Source organism: Berkeleyomyces rouxiae (assembly GCF_048999995.1).
Source record: "Berkeleyomyces rouxiae strain 22BRR77 chromosome Unknown BrBRR77_ptg000012l, whole genome shotgun sequence".
NCBI classification, from domain to species: domain Eukaryota; kingdom Fungi; phylum Ascomycota; class Sordariomycetes; order Microascales; family Ceratocystidaceae; genus Berkeleyomyces; species Berkeleyomyces rouxiae.
The window spans coordinates 2557284-2581772 of record NW_027396502.1 but is presented as its reverse complement, the minus strand read 5'-3'; the positions used below and the strand labels follow the sequence as shown (position 1 = coordinate 2581772).

The 24489-nt window shown below is 54.6% G+C and overlaps 6 protein-coding genes across 6 annotated transcripts; 2 read left to right on the top strand and 4 right to left on the bottom strand.

The window, feature by feature from the left end:
• Positions 1-28: 28 nt before the first annotated feature.
• On the bottom strand, positions 29-1960 carry BROUX77_008042 (uncharacterized protein; the record flags this gene model as incomplete). Its single annotated transcript, XM_073753203.1, has 2 exons — positions 29-1529; positions 1626-1960. The coding sequence occupies 2 exons, from the start codon at positions 1958-1960 to the stop codon at positions 29-31; spliced, it is 1836 nt and encodes a 611-aa protein (XP_073602335.1).
• A 1750-nt stretch (positions 1961-3710) lies between these two features.
• BROUX77_008041 (uncharacterized protein) lies at positions 3711-7703 on the bottom strand (the record flags this gene model as incomplete). The annotated part of the gene is made up of 3 exons (XM_073753202.1): positions 3711-4428; positions 4514-7431; positions 7527-7703. The coding sequence occupies 3 exons, from the start codon at positions 7701-7703 to the stop codon at positions 3711-3713; spliced, it is 3813 nt and encodes a 1270-aa protein (XP_073602334.1).
• Positions 7704-10303: 2600 nt separating this feature from the next.
• Positions 10304-14212, top strand: BROUX77_008040 (uncharacterized protein; the record flags this gene model as incomplete). Its single annotated transcript, XM_073753201.1, has 2 exons — positions 10304-11285; positions 11376-14212. The coding sequence occupies 2 exons, from the start codon at positions 10304-10306 to the stop codon at positions 14210-14212; spliced, it is 3819 nt and encodes a 1272-aa protein (XP_073602333.1).
• A 607-nt stretch (positions 14213-14819) lies between these two features.
• On the bottom strand, positions 14820-17814 carry BROUX77_008039 (uncharacterized protein; the record flags this gene model as incomplete). Its single annotated transcript, XM_073753200.1, has 3 exons — positions 14820-15266; positions 15348-17278; positions 17355-17814. The coding sequence occupies 3 exons, from the start codon at positions 17812-17814 to the stop codon at positions 14820-14822; spliced, it is 2838 nt and encodes a 945-aa protein (XP_073602332.1).
• Positions 17815-18512: 698 nt separating this feature from the next.
• BROUX77_008038 (uncharacterized protein) lies at positions 18513-19525 on the top strand (the record flags this gene model as incomplete). The annotated part of the gene is made up of 4 exons (XM_073753199.1): positions 18513-18537; positions 18641-18653; positions 18731-19256; positions 19352-19525. 4 exons carry the CDS (start codon positions 18513-18515, stop codon positions 19523-19525), a joined length of 738 nt encoding a protein of 245 aa, XP_073602331.1.
• Positions 19526-20017: 492 nt separating this feature from the next.
• BROUX77_008037 (uncharacterized protein) lies at positions 20018-24157 on the bottom strand (the record flags this gene model as incomplete). Its single annotated transcript, XM_073753198.1, has 6 exons — positions 20018-20374; positions 20451-21087; positions 21169-21231; positions 21292-21949; positions 22033-23463; positions 23875-24157. The coding sequence occupies 6 exons, from the start codon at positions 24155-24157 to the stop codon at positions 20018-20020; spliced, it is 3429 nt and encodes a 1142-aa protein (XP_073602330.1).
• Between the last annotated feature and the right edge of the window lie 332 nt (positions 24158-24489).

Here is a 24489-nt window from a genome sequence, read left to right as displayed (position 1 = left end):
AAGAAAAAAAAGAAACGCAGGCCACAGTCTACTTGAGCAGGCCGCTTACATCTACAATGTTGAGTCCTTCTTCGGGTTCCGCTTGCCGCGCAGATTCAGATCGTGGTGCAGCCGCCGGCTGATGGTTACTAGGGGCTAACTTGACCTTTTCTTCCCGTGAGCTCAGCGACACGTCTCGTTCACTGGGGCTCATGAGACTTGGACTTCCCGTGGGTAACAGCCCGCCCAGGTCGCGAAGAGGCACAGGCGTGATTCCTTTGCCTGAGGTAGAGCTGATGTAACCAGCAGTTGGCATAGGTGAGCCCATCATGGCACTCTGGTAAGCCCAGTACGACTGGTTCTGTAGCTGCGCTTCGGTCAGCGGCTCCGCTTTGGCAACGAAGCTAGCGCGACGGAAGCTAGACGCGCACATTTCCTCGTCAGCATGATTATAGCCAGACGAGCCGCCTTTGGCTAGTAGACCACCCATATCGAAGAACGATATTTGATCCGTCGACGTCAGTGGCGTTGAGGCAGCTTTGGCAATTGCAGCAGCCTGTGTAGGGCACGGCGACATTGGCGATGAAGCAAAGCATGGCCGGGTGGCAAATTGAGTGTTGAGTCGCGGCAGCTTGGCCATATTATGTGAGTTGGCCTGGCTGTAAGTCGGGTTGCGGCGAAGTGTGTCGTGGGGCGCTAGTGAATCAACGCTTTGCTCGGCGCAGCTGGGGCTGCACTGGTGGAAGGGCATCTGCCACTTGTCGGATATCTTTTTGGTGTTGGATATAATCGGCCGTAGCATAATTGGTGCAGGTGTGAAATGAGGCGGGTGGCTTTTTCCGTCAAAGTTTATAGTGTCCTGCTGGCGCAGCTCGGGTTTAAGACCCAAGCCCAGGCCCTGTACAAGATCTTCATCACTGCCCCAGTGATTCTTGTATACCTGGTGGCGTCCTGGGACAGCGCTATTTACAATGGACTGGTGGTCAGAGAGGCCTGGGCTGAGTCCGGCGCAATCGCCGTCGAACTTGAACTTGTTCTTTTTGGCACCACGGTCGCGCACAAATGAGCCCAGCACGAGCGAATTGGAGGCAGCTACGGCGAAAAGCATCTCAATAGAGGCCAGCAGGGAACGGTACTGTTGCTCTCCATGTAGAAGCATGATGTTGTGGGTGCGTACGACGGAGATGGTCATGACGGACAGGTTGAGCGAGAATAGCACAATCAACTGGGCCTTGCGTTTGACCGACATGTTGCTGCGCACGATGATTGGAATCGGAATGATGACAAGCATCAGGTCGGTAAAGATGTTGGATAGGCCCATGGCAAACATGTGAGCATAGCCCTGGCGACAGCGACCACCAGGGTCAGGCAGTACTTGCCAGTAGTGATTGAAGGGCTGACACTCAACAAAAACGCTGATACATACAATTGTAAAGGTCACTGCTAGAGCGATGCGGGCATACATGATGGTCTTGGTGTAGGTGCGCTTCCAGGTCAAGTCAATAAGACGCTTGAGGAACTCGAGACTAGAAAGCTTGAGAACCCAAAGTCTAAGTGTGACAAAATAGTGTTAGTATGAAGGTCAGGACGGCGTAGTGAGCTATGAATCTGCGCAATCTGTTATTATGGATCACAGGAGTACTTACGAAGCCGCAAACAAGACGCGCGCTGCCAACACAAGCCCGCTGGCGATTTGCTTGTGGCGCACCTGAGATTCGGTGAGAATCTCGTCTGAAAAATCGGCGTTGTTGGTGCCATAGAGGAGTACGTAGTGCACACATCCCATGCGCAGATAGATGGGGATCAGAGCCCAAAACGAAATAGAATCCTCTAGGAAGAGGTGCTCGGTGCGGACAAGTCGGCCAAAGATGCGGATTAGGATAATAGCGGTACTGAAGATGGTAACCCACCAGCAGACTAGCAAGGTGGGCTTGTCATCGAAGAAAGTGGACATGGGCGGGGGGCTGCTGTAGAAAACCATGATGGCGGCGCGACTAGAAGATCGCTAGGGGCGGGAAGTTTGCGTGTATCGAGTGGCTAGTAGGCGGACTCCGGGGCTGCCTCAGCCGAGGCGTTGTCGCAAAGGACAGTCCGGAGGTGAATTGTAAAGAGGCAAGACCGAAACGAAGACGAGAGTTGTTTGAATAGATCTAAACTGCCACCAGAGCGTGGTCTTTGATGCAGGTAGAACGAACGTGAAGCGTGATGGAGGCCGTAAAAGTCGTTTGCATGTCAGGGTGGCTGGTGTGATGTGATTCTAAATACTTTCTAGAAGGTCTCGGCGAGTAGGCGAGCTGCAGGCTGCTGCAAGGGCAGGCGAAGAGCATGAGACGGCAGAAATATGTAGGAATTTGAGAATCAAGAAGAGCTAGAAGGCTGTTGTTGAGGCGACGTGGTGGTGGTGGTGTTGTTGAATTGTGGCAGTGCGACCAATGAAGAGTCCGAAAAGGGCGCTGAATAAGACGGAGAGAGGAGAGGCAAAAGGAGAGAAGACAGGCGCAATGGGAAGTCTCGATGGGGATCACGATGGTGATGATTCGAGAAAAAAAACGTAAAGAAAGAAGATGGAGCAGATCAAGCGACGTTAAAGAGACAAAAGAAAAGAAGATAAAAGGGAAAGAAGAAAATTTCAACTCGCTCAAAATATGTACTCCAATTTGCTGATGATAACAAACGAAGTAGTTGCTCTGTTTACTCGAGCCCGCCTGCCCGTTCCATCGTTCCTTCTCGATATGGGCCATCCTGCCGTTCTGTGATCCAAGCGTCCGTCGTTTGTGGGAGCAGCCACAGTATGCGGCACAGTCCGCCGCCCGGACATGCACTGTGTGCCAGGGCGAGTCTTTCTGTCTCATAGGGAGAGGTCGCTGGCCATTGTGGGCGAGAGGCTTAAAAAGCGGTGGTGCTGGGTGCGCGAGGGCCGTCAGGCGGACGGGTGGCCGGAGCGGAAAGCCGGACGGGCCTGAATATGCTAACTATAAAAGCATCCCAGCGAATATGTCAGCACGCGCGCACGCATGAGAAGATGGCGGCTGCATCGCAGCATCCAGATGTCACGTCTCACATCTGCACTGTCTGCGCTGCCGCAGTGCCTCGCAGCTGCACGATGACGCCACGGTTGATTGTCCTGGGCTTGGAGTGGCCGCGCCGCCCGCCAGATTTCAGATGCGACGCTGTGTTTTCCTGCCAGGAGTCCATCCTATCGCATTGTGCGCGGCCAGTTATGGGACGCCCCTTGGCCGCTAGTTTCTTTAGCGCTATGTTAGTGCTGTTAGTGCCCTTCTAGCGCTGTGACAGTCGCCTTCTAGGGCCTGCCGCTCGACTTCTAGCGCCCTGGACCACACTAACAACGCCCAGCACTTGCGACGGCACCCGCTAAAAGCCCCTGAAGCCCGGCCTGTCAAACCCCTCATCCTTCTAGACTACCTCCTCCCCCTGCTCATTTTTGCTGTGCATGAAGAACTTGGGACGGCTGGGAGATTAAACACCCGCTGGAAGGGTCTTTGCCCCCTTGTGCTTTGAGTGTCCTTAGTGTCTTCAGTGTAGACTTTTGCTCTGGTGGCCTGTCCCTTGCCATCGGCTATCAGCATGCATAACATCGGCTGGCCTGCATAAGTGAAAACGGCCGTAGCACAGCACAGACATATACTGCTTACTCGCGGTGTCTTTAGCGATGATCCAGGTTACTTGTGCTGGTTGATCGCATTTCTTCTCTCTCCATCGCCTTCTACTGCCTACTCCAGCTGCAGTCCTCCCACCAATTCCCGTATCTCCTCCTTTTTCGCCGCCCCCCAGTTCACCCCCTTCAGTTTCGCTGCCATCGCTGCGTCTTCCCCCACCAGTGCCCACACCTCGTCCACAACCAAGTTCCGCACCTTGGGCCACGGGTGGAATAATAGCGCTCCGAGCCGCTTGCGTGCCTCCGCTGCCGCTTCCGCGCTTCTGCCCATTCTGCTTGTCCCTCCGGCGCTAGCCAGCTGCGCCAGTCCACCGTATATTTTAACACAGGCCTCAATCTTCTTCATATTGCCGCTCTTGTATCCCGCCTTCTGTGCTTGTAGGCAGAGTGCCCGCGCGTCAATGCGCTCGCTCCGCTGAAGCAAGTCGGCATGTATCAGAAACGCCGTGACCTCCAGCGATGACACGAGCACCCGATCGACACCCTGGAAAGCCCGGATGTTGGCCATCAGCGCTGCGGCTACCACATCCAGACTGGCCTGGCCTTCCGAGACGAACTGAACTAATGCGGCTCGACTGTTCACAACCAAGACTTCGTTGCCCGTTTCGGCAGCAGTCACGTAGCCTGCCAACAGCTCCGTCATCCAGACTTGTGCGTCGGCCTTGGCGTACGATGAGATTAGCGGGTAGAGGCTGTCTGCTCCCAGTAACTTCAGGAGCGTGTAAAAATACTCTCTTGAAGAGAACGTGAGTCCTATAAACTTCTTGTAATGTCTAGAGAGGTACAGGATAAAGTCGTTAGCAATGTAGTCATCTAAATGCCGTCCGCGCGTGAAATCGCCTTCTGCTGTATCCTTACTCTTTAGTCATCACTAGGCCCAATGTCAACTGCGCTTCCGCCCGCACACGATCCAGCTTCTCCGCTGCCAGTCGTAAAACAGCTGGGAACAGTTGCTTGATCGATTGCTGTAACCATTGAGAGCCTGTCTCCGAACTGCCCTCTAACCGGCTTACATCACGCCACAGACTCTTGGCAGCCTGCAGGGCAGCAACACGCACAAGCGAGCCGACATCTCCACGTGCATTCGTGGTGTAGTTGTTTAAACCCTCAACTAGCATGTTGAGATACGAACTCGGGTTCAGACGTAATGCATTGCTCTCCGTTAGACTGCGAAGGATGGCCACGTGTGTTTCTATTTCACTATCAGCGCGCCAACGTTCAAGTAGCACGGCGGCAACAATATCATTGTCGGCCTGGCCATTGGCTTTGGAGATGATGCGCGTCATTGGGCTAGACTTGGCCACGGCGTAAAAGTAGCCGTACCCGTGCCCAGTACGATTGCTAGGTTTATGCCGGGTGGCATCGGCCCATGACTGCACAACCGATAGTTGGTCAACCGGTGGAGAGAGTGTCAGGTACACAATACTGGCCGATGAGACGGCATCGACAGTGTTCTGCTGGTCAAATCCCAACCAGGTTGGGAGCACCTGGCGGAGAATATCGGCAATTCTGGTTATGGTGTTCTCTTGCTGACCCAAACTACTCAGGACTGAGGCATAGGCGCACAGGCGCTCGGGGTACTCTGGTTGCAATACATCACTCCCAGATAGGAGTTCTAGTCCTGCGCTTTTGGCTTCATGTGCAAACAAGGTCGCCTGAATTGCCGGAAGAAGGGCAACACTCAGCCGACTCGCCGCTTCTGCCAACAGTTCTTCTCGCCGAAACGTCCCTGATTGTGTCTGCTGGAGCAGAGAGATGGCTGCTTCTAACAGTTGTTTCACAAATCCATATACGTCTTCAGTCTTGTCTTGACCTTCCTTACCGCCATGCTCAGCAACAAGTGCGATGAGGTGCGGTACATGGTCAAGCAATGCAGCAATACACAGCAACAGCCCATGTCTCTCCTCTGCCTGGCGTGCCTGCAATTTGTCTATGTTGTCTACGACCATGTCCATGGCGCGGCGGAACTCATGCACGGCTGTGCGCGGTTGCATACGCGCCATCTCCATCGTTAGTGTGCCGAAGCTTGTACCCGTGACTCTCCGTGCAGGTGCGTCTGCATCGCCGATTCCGCGCCAAGTTAAGAGTGCTTGCTGTAGAGCTTTGCCATATCGCGTACTTAGTTTTGTAGCTTTAAGAGACACTTGATGAATGGCACGCGACCGCAATGCAACAGCGTTATAGTCAACAGCCTGCACAACGTCGATTCCCTTGATTATGGTGTCAGGGTGGCGGCCGATTAGTTCTTGGAGAGCTGCAGAAGCACCCCGACGGATATTGCCAGCAGGGTCTCGTGAAGCAGTAACCACAAGTTCAGTAGCCAAAATCTGGATAATGAATTCAGCAGTGTTAGTTTCCTTAGAGTCGGTAACAAGAAGCGACTCCGTGGACACAGTCAAGAGTTCGGCCGTTGTATACCGGCGCGAAATGGCCCAGATTCCGAAGCAGGCTGCATCCCTAACATTGGTTCCAATAGACGCACCCGATGGACCTCTCTGCTCAAACGACAAACCCAAGAGCAGAGCGTTGATGATGTCGGAAAGTTGCGATGCAGGTGGCGACCGGCGATACAGCAGATGCGACAGTGTTAGTGTTAGACCGTGCCACTCAAGCGGATCAACAGCGGATATGTCACGTGTCTTGACAGCTGTCGAGTCTTTGGCGTTTTCAACCCACAAGACCTTCTGGTTGAGCGCATCGAGCACTGCTTCAACAATCTGCTCAGCCATCTCGGGTGGCAGGCGCAGAGTGATGATGCTTAGCGCCTTACTGGCTGCAAACCGCACAGGAGTGTCATTGTCCGCCAATCTCTCCATGAAGAAGGCGATGCACATTTCAACAAACTCCAAGGTGTCTTCGTCCTTATTGACCTCCGTTTCTCTCTCTTGGCGTCTCAAAAGCAGAGCTGTTACAGACCTCAAGACCTTAATGATCATCTTGCGCGCCACCGATGACGCCATCAAGAACCGCGCTACAGTTGAGCCGCCAGTGGTCAGATCCAAGACAGCCCTGAATACGCGTACAAGATATCCGTCCATGTCCGAAGTATCCATGGATGCCCGCAAAATACCAGCAAGGAAACCGAGCCGCCCACTATAGTAGTATGATGACTGCATAGGTCCCGTCACGGTAGGCTCTAGGCACTTGAGGGCCCAGTTGATTAAGGCATCAAGCACTCCCATCTCCTGCATATCCTTACGCATAGCCATGCGCACTAGAAGTGCTTTTGCACCATCCCGTTCTTTGCCTGGCATCTCCAGGTACTTGGTAGCTATGGGAAGCAGCCGCACCGCAATACCAGGCAAATTAGCCGGCCACTCAAAGTTGGAGATCTTGGGAAGCGTTAAATCATCGAGGTCGACAGAACTGATTGTTGCCAGATCGAATGGCGCAAGGAGTAGCTGTGATAGCCACAGCAAAATGACATATCTCTCTTGCCACGTCCAGGGATTCATTTGGTCATGGCTGGAGTCCAAGAGGTCCTCTGGTCTGGCCAACTCAAAGTCGGCTTCGATTGCCGAGAGCAAAAGCTCAATGTATTTGGTTTCAACATTGAGGAAGCGTACAATAACCTTCTCGCCGCGTACTTTGCAAAAGGTGTAAATCAAGTGCGCCACGGCCTGAGACAGCGGCTCGATGAGTTGCGATTTGGTGCGCAAGCGAGACTGGAGCCCATGGGTCTGAAGATATTCCAAATACGCGGAAGCTAGCTGCGGTACGAGCTCTGGTAGGTGAGGATCTAGCAGCTGTGGTATCTCCAAGAATTGGCCTAGCACCTGTGAAGCCGTCAGTCGAGGTCTTGCAATCAGATATCTCTCACCGAGCAACCTCTCTCTCTTCAGCCTTTAGGCATCGTCACTTGACCACTTACCAGGGTGTCCAAACGGAAGACTTCCTGCATCCGCACACGATAGCGCAGCTTTGACGTTCCGCTGGCCTCCGCAGCTGGCTTACGCAGGAGCTTTGGTATGCTCTGCCTCAAATCAGCAATGAGCTCAGCCGAGGCCTTTTGTAGCCACACGTCGGCCTCAAAGTCGGAGGCGTCCATACTGCAAAGCGATTCCAAGTTGTGTCTAGACGTCGAGTTGAGTTGGATTGAACTTGGGTCATGGTGGTGTTAGAGCTTTTAGAGGAGTTGTGGAACGAGGTAATCTACCTGTCTTTTGGATTAGGGTTGTCCAGAGATGAATGAAGTTAGGGTTGTAGCTCTACTTGAACCCTATAGTCAACAAGTATCACGTGTAATGATTTGATGTATATTCAAGACATGTATACATACGCCGTCAAGAAGTGATATGTTACATTCTCGAACGTATCATGTACATCATGAGTACTTTGAGTCTAAGTTGATTCTTGTGGGACATTCCCCCCTGGTTTGCCGTGTGAAGAGAGTCGGTATTGCGGAATAGAACAAGGCGACGTCAAGCTGACATTGGCTAATCTATAGCCATAGTTATCTTACTATCTATTGGGGAATGAGACGTCGTAAGGTAGCATATAGGTCCCTAAGCACTTGGGGATAGTTACCATTTGTGTGCAGTTAGTTGATTGCATTTGTGCTTTGCTAGCTATAAGCTAATATCGGGGTACACTCTAGCACTAGTACAAGTCCTTTTAGAAGTAGCAGTTAGATCTTCTCCCTTCCTTGCGTCCGTTGAAGTGGGTGAACTCTCGAGGGAGAGGCAGGCTTTGGGCTCGTTGGTGGGAGATAATCACTAACAAGTGAAGCTAGTGTCCCCCACTTTGCCGTAGAATTGGTCTTGTGACCACTGACTAGTCCTGTTCAAGGGTTGCATAAGCGGTTAAGAGGCAGAGCAACTTGAGATGTGGCTAATATAACTAGCTGTGAGGTTGAATACATACAGATAGCCACGGGCTCTTGTGCAAGTTCAAGGAACTTGTCCTCGTGGTTGTTGATGCACATGACCTTCCTGGTGCAAGTGCATCCATACTTGGCGGGGTGGGGGGACTTATCTGACCGCCCGCTGTTAGTGTGGCGGGCCTGTGTTTATTCATACATATTTATTGTTCCTTTTTGGCGTGTCTCTTTTCTCTCCAGGGACCTTGCTGGTAAGAAAGCTTAAAAGACTGGGGCGACTGGTGTGTCTGGCTTGCATCACGGGTAATGTGTGTATGAGTGTGGGTGGGGGCAGTTAGGAAGTGTATAAGAACGTACAACTACACAATGTGTATAGTTAGATGAAGTACGGTTGCAAATCGAACGAATTCTGGGTAAAACGGGCAAAGAGTAAATGGGCTAACCTCAAGACCCCTGTGCCAGAATCTATTTGATATCAACCAACGCCTAGAGCCTAGAGAGAGTTCAAGGATGTCACGCCAAGAGGGGCCCGTCCTAGCCTATGGCGAGACCCCACTTTAGCTGGGTCTATGACGATGGATGGTGATCTTGGGCGACTGATGTCATAAACGAACGAAAGGCCGGGCCAGACAAATGAGACGCGAAAAAAGAAGTCACTAAGAAATAACACTTCGGGCTGCGTGTCCTTGATCATGACAAATCCTCACGTTGCACAGAATTACCAGCCCTTTCCCAATGAAATGGCGCTTACATAACGGGAATTTCTAGAGGTTCATGAAGCTAGAGAGAGAAGCCTGTATGGCAGGAGCCCAGAAGGGAAGGAAGTGAAAACTTAGTACCCTGGCTCCTTCCTCAGGTGACCTGCTGGCACATGAACCCCCCTCAACGGCCAAATCTTCCAGCGTTTGTATCGCCGCCCTTTTTCTGTGCTTCTTTTCTCAACAAAGCAATTCTCTTTTCTACTAGCTTTATCAGTCGCTTTTTTAGCCTTAATTACTGCTCCTTTTCCCTCGTTTTGCTCTTCATTTCGGCCCTCTTTTTTCCGCCCGCCATTCTATTCTGCTTCCCTTGCGCCTGTCGTCGGCCAAGACAAAGAGAGTCCCGTGAGCCCTGCCCCCTCCCTCCCTCCACCCCAATAGCCGTAAACACAAACCAGACACAAGCGACGACTATAAGTATAACTACAGCCATGTACATACATGCGTACATAACTGCCCAGAGGCCCGTCTGCTTGTCCTGTTCTAACTCTTCTGTGGCGGTCTGTACTAGAAACTCTTGCTCTACGACAAACACACACTCTCTCCATCTCTCTCTCATACGCACATCTACTACTTCTCGTCCACTGTCCCGTCGACCCGCCAGTTGCGCACCACAAATAGTTGCCTTCTTTCGACCAAACCGCCCTTTGCGACCTGGCCCATCACCGCCCTCACCACGGCGCATCAAAGCTTTGGCTACACTGACCGCCTTCTTCCAACCCAAGCTCTCGACCTGCCGCCATTCAAGTGTCGCCCCAGAAAGAATCCAGTCCCAAATTGCCAAGCGAAAAGTGCCCACCGGAGCAATATTGAGCCATTGCCTGCATTGCATGCCTTGGCACCTCGTGCTTCTCTTTGGTTGCAAGAAAGAAAACTCGTGGTGATGCAGCAAAAGTCCAAGACATCCAGGGCACTGCGACGCCGTCACTCACCTCTCATTTACACCTCTCGAGAAACCAAGAGACGCCTAGGCGAGTACTCGGCTCTCCCCCGTCGGCGTCTTTTCTGTTTAGCCTGCCAGTCCCAACCAATCTCATAATTCGACCTTTTTTGTGCTTGCGAAACTAGACCATGGATCTCAATACTGAAGGCTATCACGATGATAGCACGTTGAATCAAATGGCCGGCTTGTCAAATACACACCACATGTCTATGCAGTCTAGTATTGTGCAGCATATGCTCCCTAATCAGATGCCTCAACAGCTTCATTTTGGCCAAATGTCACCCCAAACGTCGGCGCAACCTCCGTCGCCTGTGGCTTCTGCCGCTCCCGTCGCATTTTCCGGTGCGCCGGTATTTTTGAACCCCCCCTCGGGCACACTTGTTTCTGGACAACTGCAACCTTCAATATCTGCTGCCGTGAATGGGTTCAACATTGATTTTGTCTACAGGCATCAGGCGCCTCTACCTTCAAATATACCCATTGATTCTAGTTTTGCACCAGAGATACCGCTACTTTTACAAAGTCTATCTGCCTCCACTAGTCTAGTCCCCTCCGATCAGGCGCCTCCCTTCGAGACTACTGCTAGCTTCACGACTGGATCTCCTGTGCCGGCCCAACCACAATTCAATCCAAATCTTTCTAGGTCTAGAACAATGTCGTCGCCTCAGGTCCACGCTCATGCCCACCTTAAGGAATCTCGCTTTATGCCCACCAGCTTACCGCCCATCAAGTCTGGGCAAGTCTTCCAAATACACGATGAAGATACCAATTCTCCTACCGAGTCTACGCCTCCGCCTACATCTGCCACATCAACTTTCTCGCCCGATCCTAGCTCGGGGAGCTTCCACACTGTGAGATCGGAACCGTCATTCGCAAGAATGAGTTCGATCATGGAGGAGGTCCAGAAAGATATAACTGTTGACCCAGAGGTTGACCCTCCTCAAAAGAAGCGTCGCGTTGACTCGGGTGTCGGTATTGCGAGACCAGCGAGTAGCAGCCAGTTCGATGGCCTGCCAAACTCCTTTACGAGTCTGGCTTCCGTCATGGCGACACAACTACCCTCAGCCTCTCTTGATCTCCCTGCCTCCAGCTCCATTGATTTGACCTCCCGTGAGTTTGTGCCTTGTTTTATCCACTCTAGTCTCGGTACTGAATTTCGAAATCATCAAACTAACTCTGATCTAATCTACACAATATAAGATGATGATGATGACGCTCAGGCTTACAACCCCCGCGATGAAGAGGTCTGCTTTGGGTGCATTGAAGGTATCCTTCATTGCGCCATAGTGCCCTCTCCAAAACCCGGCGCACAATGTCTTTTCGGTCCCAACTGGTTTCCTGCCGTTAAGATTGTGCTCAAGAAGATTTCTGGTGACAGCACTTCAGATATCCAGGCATACGACCATACTCGCAAAATAGTAGGTCGGCTTGACTCAAATACGGCGAAAGCTCTCGCGCCTCTGCTTGATTCCAAACTGAATATTCGTGCCGACTGTCGCATAAACTCACGACAAAAAGCACCTAATGAAGTCGCTGGCCAGCCTTATGAGAAAGACAACCAGCTTCAGCTTAACATATACGGCCCTACTCACTGCCTCAATTACATTGGCCAATACCTTCAAAGCAAGCACATTGTCTTGCGTCCACCCCAGTTTGTCTTGCCTGGAATCAAAGTCATGAACCCGCATAAGGCTGTGCCAAAACCACAGGTCCGGCCCCCAATTCGTTCATACAGTCTTACAACGCAGCCGGCATATCAGCCAATTGGGACGCGGTCGGTTGAAGAGGTTAGGCATGAGGTCCAGGGCATCTTCGACACTTTGAAAAGCAACGACCTGCCCGAAGCTGAGCCCAATGACATTATTACCACCCCCCTTCTTAAGCATCAAAAGCAAGGGCTCTTCTTCATGCAAACTAGAGAGCACGAAGATGGAAAGTCTGACTTGCCTCTCTGGCCTTTGAGTAAGGATCGCAAGGGACGGCAGTGCTTTCGCAACGTCTTGACCAATGATCTGTGCCTCAACCCACCAGTCACTCGAGGAGGAGTTTTGGCTGACATGATGGGCCTGGGAAAGACTCTGAGTATCTTGTCTCTTATATCAGGCTCTATACCAGAGTCACGGGCTTGGCATTCATTGAAACCAGTACAGCCGCAGCAACCGACTGCGAAACCTAACAACATTAAAAGCTGGGTTCCACAAACGCCGTCACTGGGTCTCACTACGTTGCTACGAAATACACGAGCCACGCTTTTGGTATGTCCTCTCAGTACCATTACCAACTGGGAAGAACAGATAAAAGCACACATAAAGCCGGATGGATTGACCTACTACATTTATCATGGTGCCCATCGTATCAAGGATGTCGAGAAGTTGGCAGACTATGATCTCATTCTCACTACATATGGTTCCATATCAAGTGAGCTTAGTGCCCGCAGCAAAGGAAAGCAAGGTGTTTATCCCCTAGAACAGTTGGGATGGTTCCGTATTGTACTTGATGAAGCGCACATGATTCGCGAGCAGACGACCCTTCAATTCAAAGCCATTTGCCGGTTGCAGGCGAATCGCCGTTGGGCTGTGACGGGAACCCCGGTTCAGAACCGACTCGACGATTTTGCTGCTTTGCTGCAGTTCATCCGCCTCCGGCCATTTGATGACCGCGGAAGGTTCAACCGCTTTATTGTCAATCCGTTTAAAATGTGCGACCCGAGCATTGTGCCCAAATTGAGACTCCTGGTTGACACAATCACGCTGCGCCGCTTCAAAGACAAGATTAATCTTCCTAAGCGAACGGACCACATCATCAAGCTTGACTTTACGGATGACGAACGTTACATATACCAATTGTTTGCCAAGAATGCACAGGACCGCGTACAGGCCTTGTCAGCTGGTGGGGAGAAGGCACTCAGCGGCCAGACATATATCCACATTCTGCGCTCAATTCTCCGTCTGCGTCTAATTTGTGCCCACGGTCGTGATCTACTTAATGAAGAGGATCTGCGCGTGATGCAAGGCATGACAGCAGAAATGGCCATTAACCTCGACAGCGACGACCAGGATCTTGCGGCAGCCGAGATTTCCGAGCGTAAAGCCCACGAAATGTTTGAGTTGATGCAGGAAACAAACAATGACAGTTGCGTTTCCTGCACCAAGAAACTTGGCGTCGACGAAACTGCACCGGACGAGACCGAGGGCGATCTTCTTGGATATATGAACCCATGTTTCCATCTGGTGTGCCGTAGCTGCATTCGCAGCTTCCGCCAGACTGCCGAAGCACAGCTCAACGGCGCCCCGCGCGGGCCATGCCACGTGTGTGGCACTGTGGTGACGACAGCCTCCCTCATCAGCCTACGTAAAAGCAAGCTGAGCGTAGAACACGATGGTGCCAAGGCCATTGCCACTGCCGACACCGCAACATCCAACTCCACACAGACAGCAGCCGAAAAACGCTCTGAACGCATGCAAGCGTACCGCGGACCCAGCACCAAGGTGCGCGCGCTGCTCGAGGACCTGCTCAAGTCCAAAGCCGACAGCGTCGCCGCCGCAGCCGCCAACGAGCCGCCATACAAGTCGGTCGTGTTCTCGGGCTGGACGACGCACCTAGACCTGATCCAGGTCGCGCTGAGCAGCGTGGGCCTCAAGTACGTGCGGCTCGACGGCACCATGTCGCGCACGGCGCGCACGGCCGCCATGGAGGCGTTCCGCGAGGACGCCAGCGTCGACGTGATCCTGGTCAGCATCATGGCCGGTGGCCTCGGCCTAAACCTAACGGCCGGCAACAACGTCTACGTCATGGAGCCGCAGTACAACCCGGCCGCCGAGGCGCAGGCGATTGACCGCGTGCACCGCCTTGGCCAGACGCGCCCGGTGCGCACAGTGCGCTATGTCATGCGCGACTCGTTTGAGGAAAAGATGCTCGAGTTGCAGGAGAAGAAGATGAAGCTGGCCACTCTCAGTATGGACGGCCGCGACAAGGCGGTCGATCGAGGCGAGGCGGCGCTGCAGAAGCTGCGCGATATTCGCAGCCTCTTTCGGTGATGAGCCAAAGGGCGGTGGGCTTTCTACGGCAGCGTCATCATGGCCCAGAGAGAGGGGGGTGATGTGCCGTGGCATGATCGCATTGCAGTGCTCGCCTCTGTGACTCTTTTTTTTTAATTTTTTTGTGTTTGGTTTTCTTATTTTTCCATGTAACTGGGTGGTAATATCTTCTCTGGATTTCCTTCATGTTTTCTTTTTCTTCATGCGTTGACTCTTCTCATCCACAGACGAGCCAATATGGCGGGTCCGGAATACGTACATACATACCAAAGGCTAGGTAGGGCATGGCCACGAGCGTTGCGAGCGTTGATATAACTATTTCTCTTTATCCACAACTCTAACACATTAAATTACCCCCCTCCCCCTCTGAGTGTTTTTCTATTCAGCTACTACTGTGCTTTCTCAGCACTGGTCTTTGTGATGTTCTCACGGTAGCAGGTCCGTCTATGAGTATGCGTAGCATGTGGTTTGAATATTTTCGAGCTTTGCGTCGTGTATGTCATGTATGGATGCATGTGTTCTGTCATTCTGTGCTGTATGAGTCGGCCAGGCCTGCCCGCCAATCAAGCCGCACTCCTTACTCCCTCCCCTGCATCGCCGTGGGCCACTAAGCCTGCGACGCCGGCGCCGCCTCGTCGTCATGGCGCAGCCCGCTAAACGCCGTGCCGTTGTTGGCAATGCTCAGCCGCGCGCACAGACTAAGCAAGACGACAGTCTCGCGCGCCGCATAGTGGTTCAGCGCGTCGAGCAGGATCTGCAGGTGCTTGCTAAAGTTGAGCTCCCACTTGGACAGCAGGTCAAACAGGTTGTCGACGCGCGCGTCCACGGTGGCGTACTGGTTGCCGGTGCCGCCGGCGGGGTTGGCGGCGGCCGTGTCGGTGGGTCGCGCGGCGCGCGTCGCTTGGTAGGCGGCCCATTGGCGCGAGGAGGTGGTGGGCGGGCGCGCGGCACCGGCGGCCAGGTCCGGGTCGGATTTCTCGATTTCGCGGGTGATCCAGGTCAGGGTGGAGGAGGAGGCGAAGAAGGTGCAGGTCTGCATGAGCTTGGAGTGAATCTAGACGGGGACGAGGGGGGCATGGGTGTGAGTTTAACGGCAAGGCCAAAGGGCAAGAGATGGGAGGCTGAATGAACTTACTCGTAATAGTTTGCCGTTGGTGAGCATGCACTCTTTGAGGCACGAGTCGAGAAAGTCAATGTGGTCACCGATAATCTCGTCGACAGTGCGCATGGCGCTACTTTCTTCACTGCGATCCAGGCGCGCCATGAACTTTTGCCAATTCGGCTCAATGATTTCCGTTGTGCAAAAGTAGCGCAGCTGCTGGACAAAGACCAGCATGCGCGAGCGGAGAGTCCACGCGCGGGCCTTCCAGACCTCGAGCCGGCGATTGCTCGAGCGGTTTGTCCAGGGCAGGCCGCGCGACTGCAGCTGCCAGCTGGTTGACAGCTGGGCCTCGAGGTGCTGCAGCGACAGCAGGTAGCGGAACAGGGTCTGGTAGCGCCAGATGGTGCGGCGCGAGATGACGAGGGAGACGGGGAACGGCACGGCATAGTCTAGCTGCAGCGATGTGATGCCGGTGGCGTTGCGGTCGGTTTCGAGCGGCTGCGATGATACGGGCGGCAGCACCTCGTCCTTGTCGACGCCCGTGATGCCGACGACGTGCTGCAAGGTGCGCGTCCACGGCACTTCGTTCATCTCGACCTTGACGTCTTCCTTGAAGGGGTCCAGCGAAACCACGCTGCCGGGCTGGCGCAAAACCAGGTCCAGGAGCGACTGTAGCTTGCCCGTGTTGACGGCCTTGATGGGCTTGCGAAGCTCAGAGGCACCAAGCTCGAGGAAGTAGGTGAAGTAGTCGGATGGGTCGAGGAAGAAGTAGTGCTTGATGGATCGCAGACGGGCCGGCAGGGCGTGCGTGGTCAGAAGCAGCTGCATCAGCGACTCGTTGGCGTGGGCGTAGGCCGCGTTGATATTCTCCAAGAACTTGGCATCGTCAAAGGTCGTGGGCACATCAGTCATGGACGTGCTGACGTCCATGCCGCCACACTCGCGCACCACGTTGAGATACTTGCCCGATAGGAGAACCTTTTCCTTCACGGCCTCTAGCTGCGGAGGGACAATCTGCTGCTGGACCGTGTAGCGGCTGTCCCAGTACTCGTCAATGTAGTCCTGCTCCAGCCGGTCGTGGCGGATGCTCTTGGCCTTGATCATGAACTCTGAATGCGGATCGTGGATGCTGCCATGGTGCAGCCACTCGTTGAGCATGACCATATAGGGCTTACTGGCATCGCGCAACAGCGTCGTCAGCAGCTTCTTGGCTGCAGGGTCACCTGACATGGTCTCAAGACGCTGCGTGATGAGTCCCAGCACCACGCCGCCTTTGCATTCCTTCTTTCCCGTGATATTGCCGGGGCCAAGCCCGGCACCCTCGCGCAGCGTCTCGAGGATGTTCTCAAAGTCGTCGCCGCTGTCGATTTCCTCCTCGCTGTCTTCATCGAGCAGCGCATTTTTGGTCAACAGCTCCAGGCCGAGTGTGTAGATCTGGGACAGAGTATGGCTCATTGGCTTGATGTGCACATTCAGTATGTGAATGGTAAAGTTCTCGTTGGTTAGGAACTGCGTTTCTAGCTGGGCAATCATGACCAGATATTCGTGCAGAATCTTGCGCACCGACGCACAGAGGGCGTGGTTGACCAGGCCGAACTCGTCTCTGCTTTGCGCGTCGACAAAGCACTCGAGCGCCGAGTAATGCTTGGCCATGCGCAGCATTGACGCCGTCAGATCGTGTAGACTCGGATCTAGCCCTGGCGCGATCCGGTACTCGGGGCCTGTCAGGCGATCGCGCTCTTCGCTGGGGTCGTATACTTTGGCAAAGCGGATATACTGGCCCTCGTAGCCCATGAAGGCAAAGAGCAGGTCCTCTATCATGACGGCTTCTTGTGCCTGGAGACTAAGCTCGGCCAATGGCCGCGGCGGTTGTGGGTGGTGGGCGGCAGACGGCGGCCGAGAGATGCGGGAGGCAAGCGGTGCGGTGGTGTGTTTGACGATTGAGGCTTCGGGATTCCAGACGACTAAACGAAATAGAAAAAGAGAGCAGTGTTAGAGATAGGGCCGCTTCATGGGGCGCAGAGCAGGTGCAGCACATACCCTGCGGCGTGTCCGGTGCCGATTTGTCCTTCTGCTTCGACTCTGGTCGCTTCGGCGGTGCGCTCCTGCGGTCTCTGCGATCCGGGCTGCGCGTGCGCGTGCGCGTGCGCGCCATTAGCGTCTCGACCTGGTATGCCGTGCGAGTTTCGGTGCGACGCTCGCGCTCCTCCACGCGCATCTCCTCGGTGGACCGGGCCTGGGGCCGCGACGGGTTGGCCGAGGCCGAGCGCTTGTGGGCGTGTGAGTGGGCATAGCCCTGGGCCTGGAAGAACTGGGTGCTGGGCGACCGGCTGTTGGCGCCGCGGTCGGCGTGGTGGTGGTGCTCGTGAGCGGTACTGCTGCTGGGCCCGCCGCTGCGGTAGCCCTGGCGCGAGGCGGTCTGGTAGCGCGAGCCTGGGCGGTCGTCGGCGGCGTCGGCGGCGGCTGTATTTATCCGGCTGGTCGCACGTGAGCTGGCCATTGCTGTGTAAGGGAGAAGCGCTGGGTCGGGCGGCAAGTGGGGGGGAGGTGTGTGTGCAGGTTGGGAGATGGTTTCTGGGCCGGGAGCAGATGGCGGATGTGACAGGCGAAGGGATATCAAAAGAACTGCTGCTGCGAGAAGATTCAATTCGGGAAATGGTCTGGGAAGCTCCGGCAGAAACGACGGCTTTGGCCGCGCACAGAAACAGAGCAGAAATCTATGCCGTCATGACGTGCCGCTGGGCTCTTGGTCCATGGGCTTTATCGGCTTTGTTTTGGCTGGTCGTCAAGGTGGGATGTATGTGTGGCGTCACATGTGGCTGGTCTCCCAGGTGTGGCGCCCCTTGTCTTTGCTGTTTTGGCTGGTTTTGGTGCCCCACCTACAAGGCCACCTGCAAACGAGGCGGCCAAGCTGCCCCTCTCCTCTGCCCCTACAGGCCCAGCAAGCTCCAGTTTACCAGCTGATCCCCTGTAGCCTCCCAGTTTACAGCGGCTTCGTTGGCGGCTGCGGTGCTACGTACGCCAATTTGTTGCCTGGGGCTTGAGCTTCCCCCAAGCTTGACACACGGCCGCCGGCGCACCTCTAAGCTGAAGCTTCACGATACCCGCATCTCCGTTTCTCTTCTTCCACTTCTGCATCCTGCTGTTGATCCGCGCCGTTTTACTGCTTCTAGCCCGTCCACCCCCTCATCCGCAATCATGTTCATGTCCAGATCAGAATACGGTATGTCTGTCTGCCCCGTCGACGGCGTCTCGGCCGGCGTCCCTCCCCGGACACACGTCGTCTTCTTAGCTAACCAATGCGCGGCTGCCGCTGCCCCCTCCAGACCGTGGTATCAAGTATGTCATCCTCCTTGCCCCCCCGTGGCCGGCCCTGTAACCATTCTTCCGGCACCCCACTAACCCGCCCCCTCCAGCACCTTCTCGCCCGAAGGCCGTCTGTTCCAGGTCGAATACTCGCTCGAGGCCATCAAGCTGGGCTCGACAGCCATCGGCGTAGCCACCAACGAGGGCGTGATTCTGGGCGTGGAGAAGCGCGTGACCAGCACGCTGCTCGAGACCTCGTCGGTTGAGAAGATTGTCGAAATCGACCGCCACATTGGCTGCGCCATGTCGGGCCTGCAGGCCGACGCCCGCTCCATGGTCGAGCACGCCCGCGTCGAGTGCCAGAGCCACTCGTTCAACTACAACGAGCCGCTGCGCGTGGAATCCTGCACCCAGGCCATCTGCGACCTGGCCCTACGCTTCGGCGAGGGCGCCGACGGCGAGGAAACCATCATGTCCCGCCCCTTTGGCGTCGCCCTGCTGATTGCCGGCTACGACGAGGATGGCCCCCAGCTGTTCCACGCTGAGCCTAGCGGCACCTTTTACCGCTACGATGCCAAGGCCATTGGCTCTGGCTCTGAGGGTGCCCAGGCCGAGCTGCAGAACGAGTACCACCGTGTGAGTCCCGACCGCCCCGACCGCTCTCCATTTCTAGACTTGCTTGTTCCGAGTCTACACAGGTGCTAACCACCATCCCATTCTACCCTCTACAGTCCCTCTCGCTCGAAGACGCCGAGACTCTCGTGCTCAAAACTCTCAAGCAGGTCATGGAGGAGAAGCTTGACTCCAAGAACGTCCAACTGTCCAGTGTCACCCGCGACAAGGGCTTCCGGATATACACCGACGACGAGATGAAGGCCGTGGTCGACCGACTACCCGCCAACTAAAGCTTGCACCATGTGTCGGTACTGAGGGAAAAAAGGGCAGGACGCGTGGGCTTTCTTTTGTTTTTCTTCCCCTCTCGTCTTTATGTTCTTCATGCCCCGGTGTGCCATTTCTTTCATGTCCCGTGTCCCGACGTCCAGTCCAGTCCATTCATCATCGATGTCGATGAGGAGCGTCCAGCTCAACCCAATCGTAGTTGACTACAACGTGCTAGTTACTGACAATGATACTAAGGTCCATACCCAGGCTAACCCTATACTTATAACCCTCAATATTTAGGGTCTATTGGAGACGGGCTCTCTATAACTAACTACATGGCTATGTCTACACTGTAGTATGCTTCCGAACTCAAACCTATGCTCTCCTTCAAATGCAAACAGTAGATATCTGATACAAGCATCCTCTAGTTTCACAGCCATTTCCCCCTTTCTCCCCAAGATCAAGACCGCTCAGCTAAAAAAACAAACCCAACAACCCCAACATCACCCCCGCCGCTACTGCATGGTATCCTTGAGCTGCAGGCGCGACATGTCCTCTTCGACCTCGAGCAGGCCCAGAGCAAAATGCGCGCGTTCCGACTGGACCAGGACCAGCTTCTCGTCCTCGAGCTCTTCGAAGCGCCGGTCCAGCCGCCGCGGGTTGTTCCACACGTCCATTCGGCTGCCGACCGACAGGTTCTGGAAGCTGCTGATGTCGGGCTTGATGAAGCGCGGCCCGTGGTTCATGTGCGCGGCCTTGGCCCACGCCGCCTCGCAGCCCTCGGCAATCTGTCGCGCTGAGCCCCAGCCCGTCAGCCGGGCAGTCTCGTACATGCGTATGACGAGCCAGGCTCGTTGTTCCTGGTCTTGGTACTGAGAGGGGGGAGGGGGGATTGGTTAGCAAAGCTGTGCATGTGCAGGCTGTAGAAGGGGACCAAAGGAAACTCACCTGTATACCGGCAACGAACAAACAGAAGCAGCTTTCAATGAAAGCTGCGCCAAGCAGTGCGGTGATCTCACTCACGCGTGTCGTGTCATCGGATAAGCCGGCCGCAATGCGGCCAAGGTTGCGGGCATATTCCGCCGTCTGCCGAGCCGCCCTACCTGCAGCCATCATACTAGCTGGAGGCATGGACGGGTGGGCGCGGTGGATATGAATGATGCCCATGTAGTAATTCATCCAGATTCCCGCCACGCTAAACGTGCGGTACTGGAGCGTGGGGCCAAACGGCGAGTCACGGCGGTCCGTGAACTCGGGCGCCAGCGGTGCAAAGTCGGGGCCAAGGTGGGCTTCAAAAAGCTCAAAGGCGTGAATAATGGCGTTCCACTCCTTGTTTGCGGCCTCGGTCTCCTCGTCAAAGTCCATCTCCTCGGACGTTTCGTTTTCGGGAGAGTCGGCTGTCTGGGGGCTGAAGCCCATGGGTGCCTCAACTTTCATGTCTCGGGGCATCATGCCATTGAACATGGGTGGTGGAGAGGGCCCGCTCTTGTTCATCTTGGAGGCTCTGATCTTGCGCGGGAGATCTTTGTTGGCGAAAAGGCGTACTTGGGATAAAAGAAGCAACAGGTGATCAAAGGTTCCGTAGCTGTGAAGGGGAGGTTAGACTAGAGGTTCGCGGCTATGGCGATGCCAGAGATATCAGACTGGTCGCTGGACTATGACTTACATGGCCTTTGCATTACCCATGGCAGAGCGAGGCGGGCATTGGCGAAATACCTCGGTGCCCATGCTGTATCGTCATGGTTAGTGAGATGTCTCTATTTCTCGCCCTTCAAGTGCTGATACTCACAATAGTTTTGTGCCGCCCAACATGCTCTGATAGATGTTCATTCTCAGGAACCAGTAAAACAGATCTCGTTGGTGTTCGTAGTTCTCGATATCTCGCTCTGTCGGTTCATTTGGCTGCTTCTCAATCTTGATAGGACCCAGGCCAAATTCCTCAGGCTCAATGTGCGTGCCTGTCATATAGCCCAAGAACTCGCAGTCCAGCTCATCTAGGTCAGGCTCAATCTCTTGCGACTGGTCATCTAGGGAGTAAAATGGATTAAAAGGGTCCTGTGCCTCACGCTGAGCCTCCTGCTCAGCCGCCTGCTTGGTAGTCTTTTCCAGCCAGCGGCGCCGCTTGGAAGGCAAGATGCGGCGTGTCAGCTCGGGCAGCTTCAGCTCGCTAAACAAAATCGATGCGCCAAACAGATGGTTGCACCATTTGTTGTGGTCGGATTGCCAGACTTCGAAGTAGGCCAGCACAAGCATCGCGGCGAGTGTCGCGGCAGTTCCGCGCCGGTTGGCCGATTTGACATTGCGTGCAATCCGGCGCAGAGCAAGATGGTAGTGACGCAGCGCAGCTGTTGGCGGTATTTGACGTAGATTGGCAATCTGAAGACTGGCAAGGGCCAGAATGGCCTGTAGGAGGGCAGGGTGGTTGAACGAGATGATGGGCAGTGTATCTGTAGGACCGAGGTAATAAAAGTAAGCATTGTGGGCATCACCGAAAATACGGCTATTGTTGCTGGATGGAGATTTGACTTACGTGACCAGATATTATGTCCTGGAGGCGCTTGTCGGGCCAAGTTGATAGCCTCGACCTCGGCCACAAAGCGCGCGTGGTCGAGTGGATGTCTCTCATACAACGACATTGCAAAAGCAGTAATGTTGACGAAATGGAAGAACACCGAGGCAGTGTTTGGATCGTTGAGCGGCGAATTGTGCGGCGAAGGAGTGTAGCTGGCCAGGACATTTTCGTCGTTGGCATAGAAAGAAAAGCTACGGATCTGGGTGGCTAATGCAGGCATATTAAAGCCACCGCGGGTATGCGCCATTTGATAGGCCACATTCTGCTGCCAGGCCACGGTGTGCTGGGCCACGAGTGCTTCGTCGGCTTCGTGATGCGGGTCCTGCTCGTCGTCGGAGAAGCCGGCGGCCTCGTCCGCATTATCCATGTAGAAGAAGTTGTTCTCCTGGGCGGGCACAGCCTGTCGGTCCTCGGCCGAAGGCAGAGGCGACGATTCCTGCTCCTCCAGATCGATTACCCGTGTTGTGACAGGGTTTGATGGTGTCACAAGCTGCTCAGAGGTACGACTGGGGCTAATGTCAAGTACAGGCTCATTGGTCACTCCGTGTAGAGGCTGAGTCGGGGGCTGGTCTTGTACTTGCACCTGTGGCGGTAGCTGAGACTGTGGCTGGTGCTGGTGCTCTTGTTGCTGACGGAGCGACACACTTGAGTCTAGAGATTGCGACTGGATTGATTGGAACTGGGACTCCAGGGCCTCGGCCACAAGGTCATCTGATATGCCGATATCAAGATCCATAAGTCCTGCCGCTGTGAGGTGGGGGTCAAACTGGAAGTTCATTGCGATGTCTGCAGGGATATTTGAGATGTCGATATCCCTAGGAGCCCCAGCCGGGCCTGGAGCAGCAGTAGCAGATGCAGGCCCATGTGGGATGATGCGCTCCATAATGAGGGGCGGTGACGGTAGTGGATGCTGTTGGCCGGGCATGACATGATGATGGTGATGCGGCGGATGTTGCAGCGGCAGCTGCATAGTGTGGTGATGGGTGTGTTGTTGGGCAAAGTGCTGCTCGTGCTGCTGCTGTTGCTGCTGTAGATGCATCTGCTGTAGAAACGACTGGTCACGGGCCTGTATCATGGCCTGGGCTCTCGCCTCGAACGACATATCGGCCATGGGGAGCGGATACTGCACGTAAGCATTTTGGCTAGAGTCCGGCCGCGGGGCCAGGATGGCGAGCGGCGACGTGGCTTGGTGGTAGTGCGAGCGATGATGGGCGCGGTGGCCCGAGGCGGGCATGAAGCCGGGGCCGAAGAGAAGAGCGCCGGCGCCATCAGTCAGGGGCGGCTTGAAGTACAGGCGCGGGCCATAGCCCTCGCAGATCTTGCGCGATTTTTGGCAGTTGTTGCAGCCTGGACGGCCTTCGTCACATTTGATTCTGCGCTTTCGACATGCTGCGGAAGCGGAGAAGAGGCTTGGTTAGCTGTCGAGATGAAACAAGGATACCGGTACCGAGATGCAGTGTGGCGATAGGGAAACAGAAACGCAGGAGAGACCAGTGGGGCCAAGGGAGGAAAGAGGCTTGTAGTGCAAGATTGAGACAGGGAGCGAGAAAAGACAAAAGCGAACTCGAAGCAACAGGGATGACGGGAGGCACAAAAATGCCGAAGCACAAGGGATCCGTCCCCACGGGCCGGGCTCCAGTTTTCCCGGGGTTTGCGGCAACTTCCGCAGTGAACCTCGACAGGACTCTTTTAGTAGCAAAAAAAAAAGAGAGGAATGTCGGTACACTTCGAACAGAGGCTGATTGGAAAATGTGGAGGGAGACATTCGGATGAAACTCATAGACAAGGGGAAGAACTCACTCATGCAGCCGGTTTTCGTGCGGCGGCGCGTGACTGGTTTTTTTGCAGTACTGCTAGACGCAGTGGTACTGCCGGCGGAGTCGGCATTGTTGCTTTTGGAGGTGGTGGCGGAGATTTCTGAGGCTTTGTCATCTGTGACGGATGACGGCAGAGCTGTTGACCTGCTGCCGGGCCCGATATCTGTGCTGGGGCCGGAGCTGGGGCCAGGGTCGCTGTCGGCATTGTAGGAGTCTCCAAAGATTGCCATGTTTCTGGTAGAGGCCGAGCTTATTTCGGTATCCATGGCTGTGTATGGATGTGTATGGCGAAAACAAGAGTGTTTTCTGGCTACGAACAAGTGTAGCTAAAGTTACAGTCAGGAAGGGCACTAAGAGGGGCGATTGGCAGAGTGCTAGCACCACTCACAAGATGAGTAGGTGATGTTCTAGGACTGACTGGCAGCCAGTAAATCAGGGCGGACGCAAGAAATAAGAGCAAGCCTGCAAGAACACGGCAGGCTCGCCAGATATAGCAGCTGTACAGCCGCTGGTTCGTCTTGTATTGTATTGTAGCTCGGATGGGGTCTGTCACTTTGACACGCACAGACCATAGACTATAGACTTTGGGCACGGTGTT